Source organism: Pantherophis guttatus, chromosome 5 (assembly GCF_059756535.1).
Source record: "Pantherophis guttatus breed Tessera chromosome 5, ASM5975653v1, whole genome shotgun sequence".
Classification (NCBI taxonomy): Eukaryota; Metazoa; Chordata; class Lepidosauria; order Squamata; family Colubridae; genus Pantherophis; species Pantherophis guttatus.
The window spans coordinates 40678356-40693526 of NC_142067.1; the positions used below are offsets into that span (position 1 = coordinate 40678356).

General features: G+C 41.8%; 1 protein-coding gene and 2 long non-coding RNA genes across 3 annotated transcripts in view; 1 reads left to right on the forward strand and 2 right to left on the reverse strand.

The window, feature by feature from the left end:
- LOC132710334 (uncharacterized) overlaps positions 1 to 15171 on the reverse strand; it is a 112717-nt gene that overhangs the window by 83234 nt on the left and 14312 nt on the right. The window lies entirely within an intron of this gene.
- On the reverse strand, positions 528 to 5113 carry LOC148113337 (uncharacterized). Its single transcript, XR_015734441.1, has 3 exons — positions 5024 to 5113; positions 4066 to 4339; positions 528 to 719 (listed from the first exon to the last, which is right to left on the reverse strand). It is a non-coding gene; the product is annotated as an uncharacterized LOC148113337 (long non-coding RNA).
- Positions 811 to 2674, forward strand: LOC148113338 (uncharacterized). Its single transcript, XM_087894988.1, has one exon. It carries the CDS (start codon positions 1004 to 1006, stop codon positions 2672 to 2674), a length of 1671 nt encoding a protein of 556 aa, XP_087751114.1. The 5' UTR covers positions 811 to 1003.

Sequence of the window (15171 nt, forward strand, 5' to 3'; positions counted from 1 at the left end):
AAGTTAAGAATGGAGTTTGGAGAATAGAACTGAGCAATTAGTTCATGGATGTCCCCCTAATCACTTGACCTATGGCCCTGTGTCCAACTCTCTGATTCTATACATCTTTTTAACAGAATCAAATGTGAACATCTGGACGGATACAGGGGATGCAAAAAGTTATTTATTGTTTAAAAGTATAGTCATAATTTCTGCATTTACACATTACAGCTTTTAAAGAACAGTTGTAAAACATGAAGTGATGGGTTAGTTAAGGTATAATGGTTAAATCATGAAGTAGTGAAAATGTATAGCCAAAATAATTATATTAAGTAGCATGTAATGGTTTGATAATTAGTAAAGTGTAATGTAAGTGAAATGTATTTTTAATGTAACCATATATGGAAGCCGGAAAAGGCTCATGGAACTCTTTGTCTTGAAAGCATATTTAAGTAATAGAAAAATGACCAATCTTCATTCAGGTTGCAACTTTCAAACAAAGCCCTGAATCTTTGCGCAAAAATAAACAGATCTGTCTGACCCAGGAATGTCCTTCAGTTCTTTATTTCTACAACATTTTCTGGCGTTACCACGAAGGGACTGAGGAACAAAGACACTTGTTCTGCCTGACGGCTGCTCCCGGCAGGATTCGACGCCTTTCCAGGGAAACGTTCACAGGCCGGCCACAAAGACTCCATTGAAGTCTAAGAGAATCTTTCACTGAGAAGACGCCGTGAGCCCTGCTGTGAAGAAGCAGACCAGTCAAGGATCCTCAGGTCAGACCAGATCCGTACCTTTCCACAGGTGGCCACCAGGACAAGAAAAGCATCAGGCAAGTATAAGTAAAAAGGTTACCTACCCCTTTTGGGTGGAAGGGGGGGCGTGATTAACCCCCCAGGGAGCAAGGTGTCGTCCTAAAGCTCCCAGTGAGGAATTTCTTTGGCGTGGGTGGTTAAACCATTGCGGTTCCCATAGACGACTGTTGGAACGTCCAGCGTCTTGGGCCAGTGGTAGTGTTGTTAGGATGGGGGTGGTAAACAGCCGTGTCCCACGGACACCGTTGCAGTGTATGTTAGCCAATTTTAAAAGTGCCTACAGTGGAACTTATGGTGACTCCCAGTGTAATCCCGAAACCTTGGAGATGTTATGTAAAGAAACATGGCCAGCTCTTGGCATAGGGTGGTCAGAAGAAGGGTCAGTGGACCCAATAGTGATATCCAAGGCACATCGGGTCATTACTCGGGAGGGCCATTGGGACCAGTTTCCATACATAGACCAGTGGCAGATTGCTCAAAAGGCAGCTCCCCCATGGCTTAAGAAATGTCAGCAGGAGTGTGTGAAAGTGTGCCTGATGAAAGAGAAAAATAAAACCCACAGAAAGATATCTAAAAACAAAGTTTTCAGTCAGGAGGAAGAAGAAGAAGTTAGTCGCCCTCCCCCTTATGCTCCCCCTCATCCCATACCCCCAAGACCAAACCTTTCCCCACCACTGCCAGCAAATGAAACGCCAAAAACTATTCAACCTCAAAAGTGTCATTTGCAAGTCAAAAGAGAAGTCAAAAGTGAAGGGGAAGAAACAGATGGAGACTCTCAACCTATAAGCTCCAGAACTAGAAGTCAAACCAGTCTTAAGAAAGCAGAAACGCTGGCCCCCTTAAGGGAGATGTTAACTCATGAAATGAATGGTCAAGGCCCCCCTGCGATTCGTTCACTGTTCCAGTACCAGCCTTTTACAACTACAGACCTGCTCAACTGGAAGCAACAGTATGGGCCGTTTAGCCAAAAGCCATATGAAATTATAGACCTTTTTAACACCATTATGCAAACTCATAAGCCCACCTGGGGAGATATTCAACAACTGTTAAATACCTTACTCTCCATGGAAGATAGAGAAAAATTCAAGATTGCTAAAGAAAAGGTATTAACTCGTATGTTTCCTGATATGAATCAGGCAGCTGACAAGACAAGAGCGAGGGCTGAGAATGACCCCCAGTGGGACGCAAACAATGCTCAGCATTTAACTCAATTACATGATTACCGCCTCTTGTGCTTAAACAGTTTAAGAGAGGCTGCAAAAGGTCCTGTTAATTATGCTAAGACTGCAACAATATTTCAAGAAAGAGATGAAAGTCCTGAAAGTTTTCTAACCAGATTAGTAGAATCTTATAAAATAAATACTGGAATACCCATAGAAGATCCAGCAAATAGATTTATGTTAAATGAACGTTTTATAAGCCAGAGTGCTCCAGACATTAGAAAAAAATTGCAGCGCTTGGACGGAGCACTAGGCAAGAACACGACTGAGCTTTTAGAAGTGGCTAGAAAGGTATACCTGAACAGAGAGAAAGAAGAGGAAAAAAGACAGGCTGCTAAAGAGAGAAAGAAGACTGAGATGTTAGCTCTGGCACTTGAGGGGGTCATTTTGGGACCCAATCAATGTGCAATTTGTAAAGAAGAGGGGCATTGGCAAAGACAATGTCCCCGTAGAAGAAGGGAATCCAGAGAAGAATCCTATGGGCGTGGATCACAGATGATGAGAGGAAATCAGAGAGGTGTCTTTCGAGGACGAAGCATGAGAGGAAATAGAGGAGATTGCAGAGGAAGAAGGGGGGCTGACAGGCAATTCATTCCACCCAGCCAGTCACACCGGAATGAGGAAGTAATCGGCCTGGCTGAAATGGAATGGGATGACTGAAGAGGCCAGGGCCCCACGGACCCACCCCCGGAGCCCATGATGGATTTATGGGTGGGAGGACGTCAAGTCCGCATGATGATTGATACCGGAGCCAGCCGATCAGTAGTTAATAAACAAGTAGCCCCTTTGTCAAAGGAAAAAGTCAGAGTCCAAGGAGTGTCAGGCACCCCAGCCACACACAGCCTCCTGAAACCAGTTAAATGCAAGGTTGGGAATGGCCTAGTAGAACACCAATTCTTGTATATGCCTGAATGCCCAGTTCCTCTATTAGGAAGAGATCTACTTTTTAAATTAAGAGCCACCATGTCCTTTAATGAAAATGGACAGTATTTAACAGTGTCACATCCAGTGGAAGAAACTTGGCGATTAATGTTAATGCAAGATTCAACTCAGGAAAGTTTATGGAAAGAATTTAATGTTCCTACTCTGTGGGCAGAAGATAACCCCCCTGGGCTAGCAAAATTTGCCTCCCCAGTAGAAGTTAAACTGAAATTAGGATACAAGCCCATCAGAGTACCTCAGTATTATGTTCCTCAAGAAGCGGCAGAAGCCATTCAAGTTTTAATTGACAAATACTTAGCTGCTGGGATACTCAGACAAACTCAATCCCCATGGAATACAGCAATTTTGCCCATAAAAAAACCAGATGGGGGGTGGAGACCTGCACAGGATCTTCGCCTAATTAACGCCGCCGTGGTCACGCTACACGCGATAGTGCCTAATCCCTACGTTTTGCTGGGGACCATCCCTCCTACAGCCGCATGGTTTTCCGTCATAGACCTAAAAGACGCTTTCTTCACTATACCCTTACATCCTGATAGCCAAGACTTGTTTGCCTTTGAATGGAAAGACTCTAAATTGCGTAGACATTGCCAGTATACCTGGACCAGATTACCCCAAGGCTTTAAGAATTCTCCTACCCTTTTTGGGCACGCCTTGGCTCAGGACTTGCAATACTTCCAACCTGTTCAGGAAGGGGACTGTCTCCTTCAATATGTAGATGATGTGTTAGTGACAGGAACCACTCAGGAGAACTGTTTCAAAAATACCCAAACCCTCCTTGAATTACTGAAAGACTGTGGATACAGAGCTTCAAGAAAAAAGGCTCAATTAGTAAAGAAAGAGGTTACGTATTTGGGATACACGCTATCTCAAGGTCAGAGAAATTTAGGATTACCTAGGAAACAGGCAATCTTGCAGCTGCCCCCACCGAAAAATCGAAAAGAACTGCGAGGCATTTTGGGAGTCATGGGCTTTTGTCGCTTGTGGATTCCTAATTTTGCCTTACTTGCCAAACCCCTGTATGCTTCAACCCGGGGAGCAGAAACAGACCCGTTTGAATGGGGCAAAGAACAAACAAATGCATTAAGTCATTTAAAAGAAGCACTTACATCCTCTCCAGCTTTAGGGTTGCCAGACCTTTCCAAATCCTTTCGTCTTTATGTGGATGTCCGTCAGAATGTGGCAATAGGGGTATTAACTCAACAGCAAGGATCATGGCAACGACCAGTGGCTTACTTATCCAAACAATTGGACAGCCCGGCTCAAGGCTGGCCACACTGTCTTAAAATTTTGGCCGCTGTGGCAGAGCTTATGAGAGACACAAACAAACTGACTTTTACCTCAGAAGTAGCAGTCTATACATCCCATGCGTTGCAAACAATCCTAGAAAACAAAGGACACTTGTGGATAAGTAACCAGAGATTGCATAAATATCAGGCTCTGCTGTTAGAAAACCCCCAGATAAGTCTTCACCAATGTGCTACGATCAATCCAGCTACCCTTATGCCAATTCCTGATGCATCCCTTCCGCTGCATAACTGTCTACATGTGTTAGATCATCAGTATTCCTGTAGACCAGATTTGACTGACACCCCTCTTCCAAATGCTCAGCTTACATGGTTTACTGATGGCTCAAGCTTTATGGAGAATGGAGCTCGTTATGCAGGATATGCTATAGTTAGCCAACACGCAGTTATTGAAAGTGCCTCTCTTCCAGTGGGTACCAGTGCCCAAGCAGCTGAGTTGTGGGGACTCATCCGAGCATTAGAATTAGCCACAGAAAAGACTATTAATGTGTACACGGACAGTAAATATGCCTTTTTGACTATTCAAGCACATGCAGCTATTTACAAGGAAAGGGGCTTCACTGACTCTACAGGCAAACCAATTCAACATGCCCCTTTAATTAAAAGACTGATTTCTGCTGCACAACTTCCCAAATCCTTAGCTGTCATTCATTGTCCGGGGCATCAGAAAGCAGACACACTCGTTGCACAAGGCAATCGATTTGCTGATAGAGAGGCCAAATTGGCAGCACACCTGCCTCTGGATAGGAATGATTATTACCTCTATATGGCACAAGAAGTTGAATCCTACATTGAAAGATCTTATCCCACCTATACTCAGGTAGAGAGAGAGAAAGCTGAAGGAGATTTGAAAGCCAGCTTGGTGAGGGGATGGTATACTCTTCCAGACAATCGCTTAGTGGTACCAGTTTCGCTTGCTTGGCCTTTAGTATCAGAGGCACACCAAACCTCACATAGTGGCAAAACTGCTTTGGCCCAACAGTTGCAAGCAACATTCTATATACCCAACTTGCAGAGTCTGGTTGCCAAGGCAACTTCCCAATGTCCTACGTGTGCGCAAGTGAATGCTAAGCAAGGACCGCGTTTACCACCAGGACAGCAGCCAATCTCCTACTTACCCATGGACTATTTAATGGTGGATTTTACTGACATGCCCAAATGCCATGGTTATAAAGCATTGCTCATTTTCATTGACACTTACTCTGGATGGATAGAGGCCTTCCCCACTCGAAATAAGTTAGCTATACAAGTAGCACGCTTTCTTTTAAAGGAAATAATCCCTAGATTTGGATGTCCATCTACCATCAGCTCTGACAATGGCCCAGAATTTGTGCAACGTATAAATCGCCACTTGGCTGAAGCTGCAGGCCTGAAATGGAGGTATCATTGTTCATTTCGGCCTCAATCGTGCGGGAAATGTGAGAGGGCTAATCGCTCATTGAAAGCAATCATTACAAAACTGTGCTTAGAAACCCACTTGCCATGGCTTCAAGTTTTCCCCATGGCCTTGTACATTTTCAGAACAGCTCCTCGAACCAAATACCAGCTGTCTCCTTTCGAACTTCTGTATGGGAGACCCCCTGCCTTGTTCAAGCATCATTTTCAAGGCTGGCCAGATTTAGTGCAAAAAGGGGGGGTAGAAGCAAGAAAATTACTTTTGCAGTTACAACAGCACAACAATCATGTCAACAAACTGAGGCATTATATGCAGGAATGCAGACCCCCTCCTATTACCACTGCAGGTCACAACTACAAACCAGGAGATAGAGTATGGATAAAACATTGGAAAAATGAGCCTTTAAAACCTAGATGGAAAGGGCCATATACTGTTGTGATGTGTTCACCTCTTGCAGTTAAGACCCTGGAAGGACGGTCCTGGATCCACTGGACGAGACTGAAGCCCGCAGACCAAAGTGATCCAGCCACATACCAGGTGACAACAACTGACCGGCCCTTGGTGTTGAGGTTCAAGAAGACATCTAGCTGAGCCCTACCGGTAACGGGCTCTCCACGCGCGGTGGTGATCGTCAAGCTTTGCTGAACCACCCCGGAAGCTGGTTCTCTACGCACAGCCGAAGCTTGGAACGGAGAAAGACAACATTCCACAATTGTAGATTTTAATGTAACACCCATTAACAGTGATAGTAGTCAGCAAGCATTTATCAAAAAGCACACACACTCATGGTTTGGGAAGATTGGGTGTGGGGACTCTGGGCCATCACCGGTTTAGTACTTCTGGGAGTATTGTTTTATATGTACAAGGACTTGCTCTGTGGGAAACCCAGGGATCCACCTGAAATTGACCTCACCCAAGTTACATACACTTCTACAGATCTTCCGGACGTGGTGAACGTGTAAAATTCGGGTCTTGCGCTCTTAAAGGCCCTGTGGGTGTGGGAATAAAGTCATGATGATTTATTTGGGGTTGTGGGTACTATTAGCCAAGGGTCTTGTGAGTGATGCTAACTTGAACAGTAGTTCCCCATGTTGTGTGGATGTTCAAGAAATTCCCCTTGTCCCTGTAGAAGGAATTGAAGATGTCAAAAATCCTAAGGGAAACAACAGCATCACAACACTGAATGGGGACCCTTTGGATAAAGTCCGCTCCCGCCAACAGCGTGGTATCATAAGGTGGGGAGGGAGCCTTAGACCCAAACCCACTCCTAAACCTAAAGTCAAGAGTCTAACAATCCCAGTACCGGGGGGAATAGAAAAGGAGAATGGGCCCATGCAACAACTGAGAAGGGGAGACTACATATCAAAGATACTGGAAGTGGGTCAAGACCTTGTTAATCAGTATGACCCTAACCTTGGTGAAAAATGCTGGTTGTGTTTATCTGCTAGCCCCTCATCTTATCATGCAGTTCCTGTCAAACCACAACTCTGGGCAAGGACAAAAGCTACAATAGTCCTTGAAAAAGATAGTAGGAATAAAGCACCAGTGTCTCCAATACAAGGAGATTTTTTTAAGGCCTTCCAACGGCTAGGAAAAAGCCGCCTTCCTATTGCTGGCCCGATAGCCACGGGTGTGGAACTCATAGGGACACCTTCACTGTGTGTAAAGAGACATCAGAAATCTGGTAGGCCTGTAGGATCCCTCACAGAAGAACAATGTCCATCAGAAATTTCCTTTGGTCCTAAAACAGACCTTATAGATGTAAAACTAACCAAAGATCTTTTTCCTTCTGCACATCATTCATTTCGTCATAAGGTCTCTTTCTCCCCACCACCAACTGCCTTCATCACAAGATGGGGAGGATGGAAGGGATCCGGAAATGCCTCCCTGGAAAGGTGCCCCAATCCATTTCAACCCCCTCGTTTCCCTCTCTGGCTCTCCATTAGATCCAGCACTGGCATGTGTGTCCTCTTTCCCCCAGGGAATAGTACCTCCCGATATCTTCTAGAAGGCCCAATCATCAGAGATAAGCAAAGGGACCCTTCCCTAGAAGTCCCATTACAGCCTCTGGCCGGAATGTTTGTAGCAGGGACTTTGGGAGTCTGGACTAATGGAAAAGACCATCGAGCCCATGCTTTCTCCATGAACATAGGTGTGTGTGTAGGGGAAAAGGGAGTTTTCTTTTATTGTGGGACAAATGCGTATTTATGTTTACCAACAAATTGGACCGGAACATGCACACTAGTACACCTTTTTCCTAAAATAGGTGTTGTCAGTGGAGAAAACACCATCCCTGTTCCTCTCATGGGACATGTTCAAAAACGGGTACCCATCCTAATCCCACTATTAGTAGTCATGGGAATAGGAACTGCAGTGGGTACAGGGATAGGTGGTTTAACACACTCAGTAGTTCAGTTTCAACAACTGTCAGAGGAATTTCAAGAAAGTTTGAATCAGATAGCTGGGACGATAGTAGAGGTCCAAGATCAAATAGACTCATTGGCTGCAGTGGTCTTACAAAACCGACGTGCCTTAGACCTCCTAACCGCAGAAAGAGGAGGTGTGTGTTTATTTCTGGGAGAAGATTGTTGCTTCTACATGAACAAATCAGGTGTGGTCAGAGGAATTGCCAAGGAGTTACAGGATAGGGCATCCAAGATAGGTCAAAGATTACACACATCGGACATGTGGTTTTCTTGGGTGCCTGGGTCCGGGTGGATTAAGCAAATATTGTTTTTGTTGATTTGTTCTGTAGCAGGCTTGGTCTTTATTCCTTGTGTTATCCCTGTACTAAGACAGCTATCTATCAGAGCAGTAAAAGAGATGCAAAAGGAGCAGGCGTTCGTGTTAACAGAGCGCCTGATGGAAGAAAAAGCTCAGGATACAGACACATATGTTGAGATGGGGTCTGGAAAAGAATGGAGAGAATACTATCTTGCTTAGATTAATCATATGTTATGTATTGTGTGGAATGGTAGATATTAGCTTTGTGTATTAGAAGACATTGAATGTTGTGAAAGCAGTAATGAAAGTTTATGCATGGAAAAACTTCCATAAGGGGGGAATATGAGATGGCATCAGGATAAATAAGAGAAGATAAAAGGTGAATAAAAGAAATAATCATTCCAAGTCAGGTATATAAAGTCAGATCAAATCCTATGAACTCTAAGCAACCTTTGAATGAGCTCATCTATTCACTTAAAGATACGTGCTGGCTAAAAGCAGCTGGACTGCCTTATTAGTCAAATATATCTTCTGATAAGGCTCAGCTGTCATCCAGCAGAAAAGTTAAGAATGGAGTTTGGAGAATAGAACTGAGCAATTAGTTCATGGATGTCCCCCTAATCACTTGACCTATGGCCCTGTGTCCAACTCTCTGATTCTATACATCTTTTTAACAGAATCAAATGTGAACATCTGGACGGATACAGGGGATGCAAAAAGTTATTTATTGTTTAAAAGTATAGTCATAATTTCTGCATTTACACATTACAGCTTTTAAAGAACAGTTGTAAAACATGAAGTGATGGGTTAGTTAAGGTATAATGGTTAAATCATGAAGTAGTGAAAATGTATAGCCAAAATAATTATATTAAGTAGCATGTAATGGTTTGATAATTAGTAAAGTGTAATGTAAGTGAAATGTATTTTTAATGTAACCATATATGGAAGCCGGAAAAGGCTCATGGAACTCTTTGTCTTGAAAGCATATTTAAGTAATAGAAAAATGACCAATCTTCATTCAGGTTGCAACTTTCAAACAAAGCCCTGAATCTTTGCGCAAAAATAAACAGATCTGTCTGACCCAGGAATGTCCTTCAGTTCTTTATTTCTACAACATAGGTATTTAATTATAATATATTGTAAACTATGCATATATACACAGAGAGAAGAATATTATAATTTAATTATACTACAATTAAATCAAATTTAGCTTTTACCTATTTATCCATCCATTTTTGTCTCTTTTTTGGAATCTGGCATCCAAAAAGCTACTCAACAGTCTTTTCATTTGAAATTACTGTCCCAAGCCTGTTTTATTTATAGCAGTGAAATCTAGATTTATTCAAGGCCCTCCTCTTTTACAGTCAATCCAGTAGAATCTACTCTGGCTTTCTTTCCCCCAAATCTCTTGCAAATTCTTAATGATCCTTTTAATGAAGGATTCTGCTGACTAAATCAGCAAGCTTTTGCGCTGAAAATATACTAAATCCCCACATTATGTAAAAGCTCTTTATTTATTTCTTAATTAATGAAGACAGTTAAACAACCTTATCTGTATCTTAAATGAGTCGTATAACTTAATGCAAGCAGGAAACTACATGGCAGGAAAAGAGTTTGTTACATTTTAAACCTCTTGTCTTTGGGGAACTCAGAATGGAGCACGTGAGACTTTATCCTTACTCATTGGCACCTACTGCTAGCCACAATGATAGAAATGGATGTCACGAATATGGTAACATTATGATGCAAATCTTCTCTTTCATATTTATATATTGATGTTGGGTGCAAATATCTACCATAAGTCATAAGCTGGCATTGTGGTATCCTGATGTACGTATTATGACTTGCTCCAGTGGTGGGATTCAGCCAGTTAGCACCACTTTGGGAGAACCGGTTGTTAACTTTCTGAGCAGTTTGGCAAACTGGTTGTTGGAAGAAATCATTAGGGCAGAGAACCGGTTGTTAAATTACTTGAATCCCACCACTGACTTGCTCCCATTATCTCTACTCATCACCTGGAAAATGCCTTTGTTTTAACAACTAGAACCCTCTGAACTAGGCTGGTTTGAGAAATAGTGACTATTTTGCTAGTGAGCAAAATGGCTATCAGCCTGGTCTTTTTTCAATGCAGCTCTCAATACTAATAAAGAGAAGTAATAAGATTCAGTCCTCAAAATTTAAACCGACAGGCCAATGTCTCAGTTAACCTTAAGTATATTAAGTACAAAACACTGTAATCTTATTCTAATTACATATTTTAAAACTCCATATACACCATGTTTCACCCACATGTCAAAAATGTATAGTTTCTGTCAGTAGTGGGTTCCACTTACCTTTGCTAGCGATTCAGAACTGTGAGCGCCTGTGTGTGTGTGTGTGTGCTTGCTTTGCTTGCGTGCAGCGCTTCTGTGCATGCGTAGAATGTCCATGATGATGTCTGGGTGGGTGGGCGGAGCCTCCTGCCACCACACTACCGGTTCTCCTGAACCAGGGCGAACCGGTAGAAATCCACCACTGGTTTCTGTAATTTGCTGCCATCTAGCAATAATCTGCCTTTTTGCTCCCAGATGTCCACGCATTTTTTAATATCTAAACACAATCCAACTAATTGTGTGTATGTATATGTGTGTAGAATATATATGTATATGTATTCTCGCTCAGCTTTGTATGGTTGGCAGAACCTTTATTCATAAGTTTTATTTCTTTTGCAGTGTGATCCCACTTCAATCTCTCTATTTTTAATCTGTCTTTCTATGTTTGCAGCTTATTAGCATATTCATTCTACATGCTGTCCTTGGCAGCTCTAAAATATGCACTCCCACAATTGGCTTGGGAGACTCCAGAAACATTAATACAAAGAGAGAAACCATGTAAAGCTTTTCAGCATAAATATTCAGCTGGTATTGTTCAAAGCTGAAAGGGTTTGTGTGGAACATCGAAAAACAGAAATCAAAGGACACCAGAACTGTAATAAAAAAAAATGCTAGTTATCTATACGAATGTGAACTGATGCATATATAAGTATGTGCATGTAATTGCCTAGGGACCAGAACAGTCTCTTCCTACACCCTCCCACACTTTTTGGGAGAGCCTATTCCGCATGTTGCCATCATCCACTTTATTTCAGAATAAATCCTTTTCTTCTTGGTTTACTTCCCTGTAATAAAGGGGAAGACTCAACTTCCCTTCTTTTTCTGTAGCCCAGCTAAGCTGAAAGGGAGGGGGAGGGCCGTGTGTACTAAAATTAAAGCCCTTTCAGCTGATTCAATAAAAAACCAAAGCTTTCCTATGCATATCAAGGTTAATGAATTATTGGCAGTTGAAAGCCAAAGGGAAAGAGGAAGTAAAAGAAAACAATAATGGATCCTTGCAGCGCTTATCTCGACAGTTTCTCCTCCACCCAGGCGTTCACACACAGAGAACAAGACAAACAAATTTGTAACAGCTCAAGTTGTTCCACAAAACAGAATCAAAATCCTGATTTGTTTCTTAGATTGATATAATTTTCCTGGTTCTCCAGTTACAGATCTCTGGAGCTGAGATGTTGCTTATTTGGCTTTGCACCAGCCAGGAAAGAACTGCTCCATTTTTCCTACGAGAAGGCAAATTGAGCAGTTCCCCCACTTGTTTACAAAGCTCACATGAGAGAGAGGAGAAAACTTTCCACACTTGTTTGGCTGTTCAGAGTCTAATTTTCCTGAGATTTTATGGTCAACAGTTAGATTTGTGTGACAGATCAATTTGTAGCCATATGGAGTGTTTGAAAGAGAAAGTGGGACCTTATCCCATGGACAGCTTTTACCTCTTTTATGGAGGTTGATATCAATGCATTTTCTTTTTGTCCTATGTACTATTTCATAGCAATGTCTTAATCTCATTTTACTTTTTCTCCCCTTTTCTCAATTATATTTTAGGGAGGCAAGAGTTTCTCCTAAGGAAAAATAACTTTCATGGAAAGATGAAATCCTTTTTGTTTAGTAGGAATCTGTCAGCCCTATTAGGTAGACCAGACCAAACTATCAACTTCATAAAAAGATGAAAACTACTTATTCGGACGGGCTCTAGTAACAGAGTCTTGCAAATCTTGATTGTGCTGCACCACCTCCACCTTACACTATAGGAAATTAGGGAAATGGCTCTCTGGTAGGGGTAAAATGTAAAATGTATTACTACCGGTTCTGTGGGCATGGCTTAGTGGGGGGGGGGGGTTGTAATGTGACTGGGTGGGCGTGGCCAACTTTTTTTTTTTAAGTTTTCAAAGCATTTTTTCTAATGCTTTGAAAAGCCTCTGCCAATTAGGCAATTCAGCTGGGATCGTCAGAGACTTTTCAAAGCATTTTTTTTACCATCTCTTCGGCCAAGAGGTTGCAGAAAAAATGCTTTGAAAAGCCTCTGAGGATCCCAGCTGAGGCTTTTTTTTTTTAATTTTTAAAAGCATTTTTTCATCGGAAGAGGTTGTAGAAAAAATGCTTTTAAAAGTAAAAAAAAGCGCTTCTGATAATCGTGTGACTCAGCTGAGCATGGTGGGGGGGGGGTGCAGGGATTTTTGCTACCAATTCTCCTAACCACCTGCTGCCATCGCTACCAGATCGGGTGATCTGGTCCAAACCGGGAGCATTTCACCCCTTTTCTCTGGGCTGTTTTGGAATATTATCCAGATATTCTGCAGTTAACAAATGTTGTATTCCTTGTATCATTGGCATGTCTCCATCAAGGTCATCTTTATTCTCTACATCAGCACCAGAATTAGACACCTAAATAATCAAGCAGACTCTGACTTGGCATGGTCTCACTACTGATTTAATTCTTTTGGATTGGCCTAAAGCATAAACCAAGTATCTATGTATTAGAGGGCTTATTCCAGTGACTCAAGCACTTGGCAAATTCTCTCTGATTTAGAAATAGCAGTGACCTTAGAATGGGGATCATAAATACCATATGGCCTGAAACCTGACACAGTGGTTGCTGTGATCGCCTTAAAAAAATCCTCAGAAGATGACTGAGAAATTTTCAGCAAGAATGCATGAAATGTGATGAAATTTTTGCATTGCTAGTTTTTAATGTTTATTATTAACACCTACAAATATAATAAAAATGAAATAAGGCAATAGATTACTGTTCCTCATAAGAACCTAGTTAGGAGAGCAACCTTGTTCAACAGAACAGTCGTCTACAAAAATCTTTGCTGCTACTCCCTTAGAGGCTGTAGAAATAAATTATGAATACTGAAACCACAGCTATTAAACTAAAGCTTCACAGGAAATTAGAATAGTTTTGAGGACATATACGCAAATTTTATATACAAAACACAATCAATATAAGAAATCCAGACACATTTTTCTCTGCTTCCCTGATTTTTAGTATAGTATGAACATTTATATAAAATTCTACCTGATCTTCCACCTATCAACCCTTTACATCAACACCTTTGAAATATCTGCAGGAGTCATGGTGGTGCAGTGGTTAGAATGTAGTATTGCAGGCTAATTCATCTCACTTCCAGGAGTTTGACCCTCATAGGCTCAAAGTTAACTCAGCCTTCCCTCCTTCTGAGATCTGTAAAATGAGGACCCAGATTGTTGGGGCAATATGCCGACTCTGTAAATTGCTTAGAGAGGGCTGTAAAGCACTATGAAGCAGTATATAAGTCTAAGTGCTATTGCTATTGGGGTTGGTATTATGAATTCACACAAAATAGGGAAGTTGTAAGAATTAGCCTATGTGCCAGTCTTATGTAGTCATTAAAGACACTGAACTAGAAACCAGGAGTCATTAATTCTAATTCTTAGAATTCCACAGAGTTAAAGTCATCCCAGTGACTGGGTCAGTCACCACGTCTCAGTCCTAGGAAGAAAGCAACAGCGACTGATTTCTGAAAAATGGCCAGCACTTCAACTAATCAGAATAGAGCTGGAAGGAACCTTAGAGGTCTTCTAGTCCAATTTCCTGCTCAAGCAGGAAACCCTATATCATTTCAGACCGCTGACTGTCCAGTGTTTTCTTAAAAACCTCCAGTGGTGAAGCACCCACAACTTTTGAAGGCAAGCTGTTCCATTGGTTAATTGCCCTCACTGTTAGGAAGTTTCTCCTTAATTCCAGGTTGCTTTTCTCCTCAATTAGTTTCCATTCCTTGCCTTCTGATGCTTTGGAAAATAAGTTGACTTCCTCTTCTTTGTGGCCCCCCTCAAATACTGGAATACTGCTATCATGTCACCTCTAGTCCTTCTTTTCTCTAGACTGGCCATACCCAATTTCTGCAACTGTCCTTCATATGTTTTTGCCTCCAGGCCCTTAATCATCTTAGTTGTTCTTCTTTGCCTCTTTTCTAAAATCTCAATATCATTTTTTGTAATGTAGGACCAAAACTGGATGCAGTATTCCAGTTTTGGTCTTACTAAGGATTTATAAAGCAGTACTTATACTTCACATGATTTTAATTCTGTGCCTCTGTTTATACAAGCAAGGGTTGTATTAGCTTTTTTGGCTGCTGCCGCACACTGCTGACTCATATTTAAGTGATTGTCCACTAGAACTCTATGGTCCCTCTTACAGTTACTATTTTGAGCCAGTTTTCTCCTAGTCTATACTTGTACCTTTGGTTTTTCCTGCCTAGGTGTAAAACCCTGCTTTTCTCCACATTAAATTTCATGTTGTTGGATAGGACCAATTGTTCAAGTCTGTCAAGATCTTTTTGGATCCTTAGCTTGTCTTCTGCGGTGTTGGCTATTCCTGCAGCTTATTGTCATCTGCAAATCTGATGAGTTGCCCTTCTAATCCCTCATTTAAAT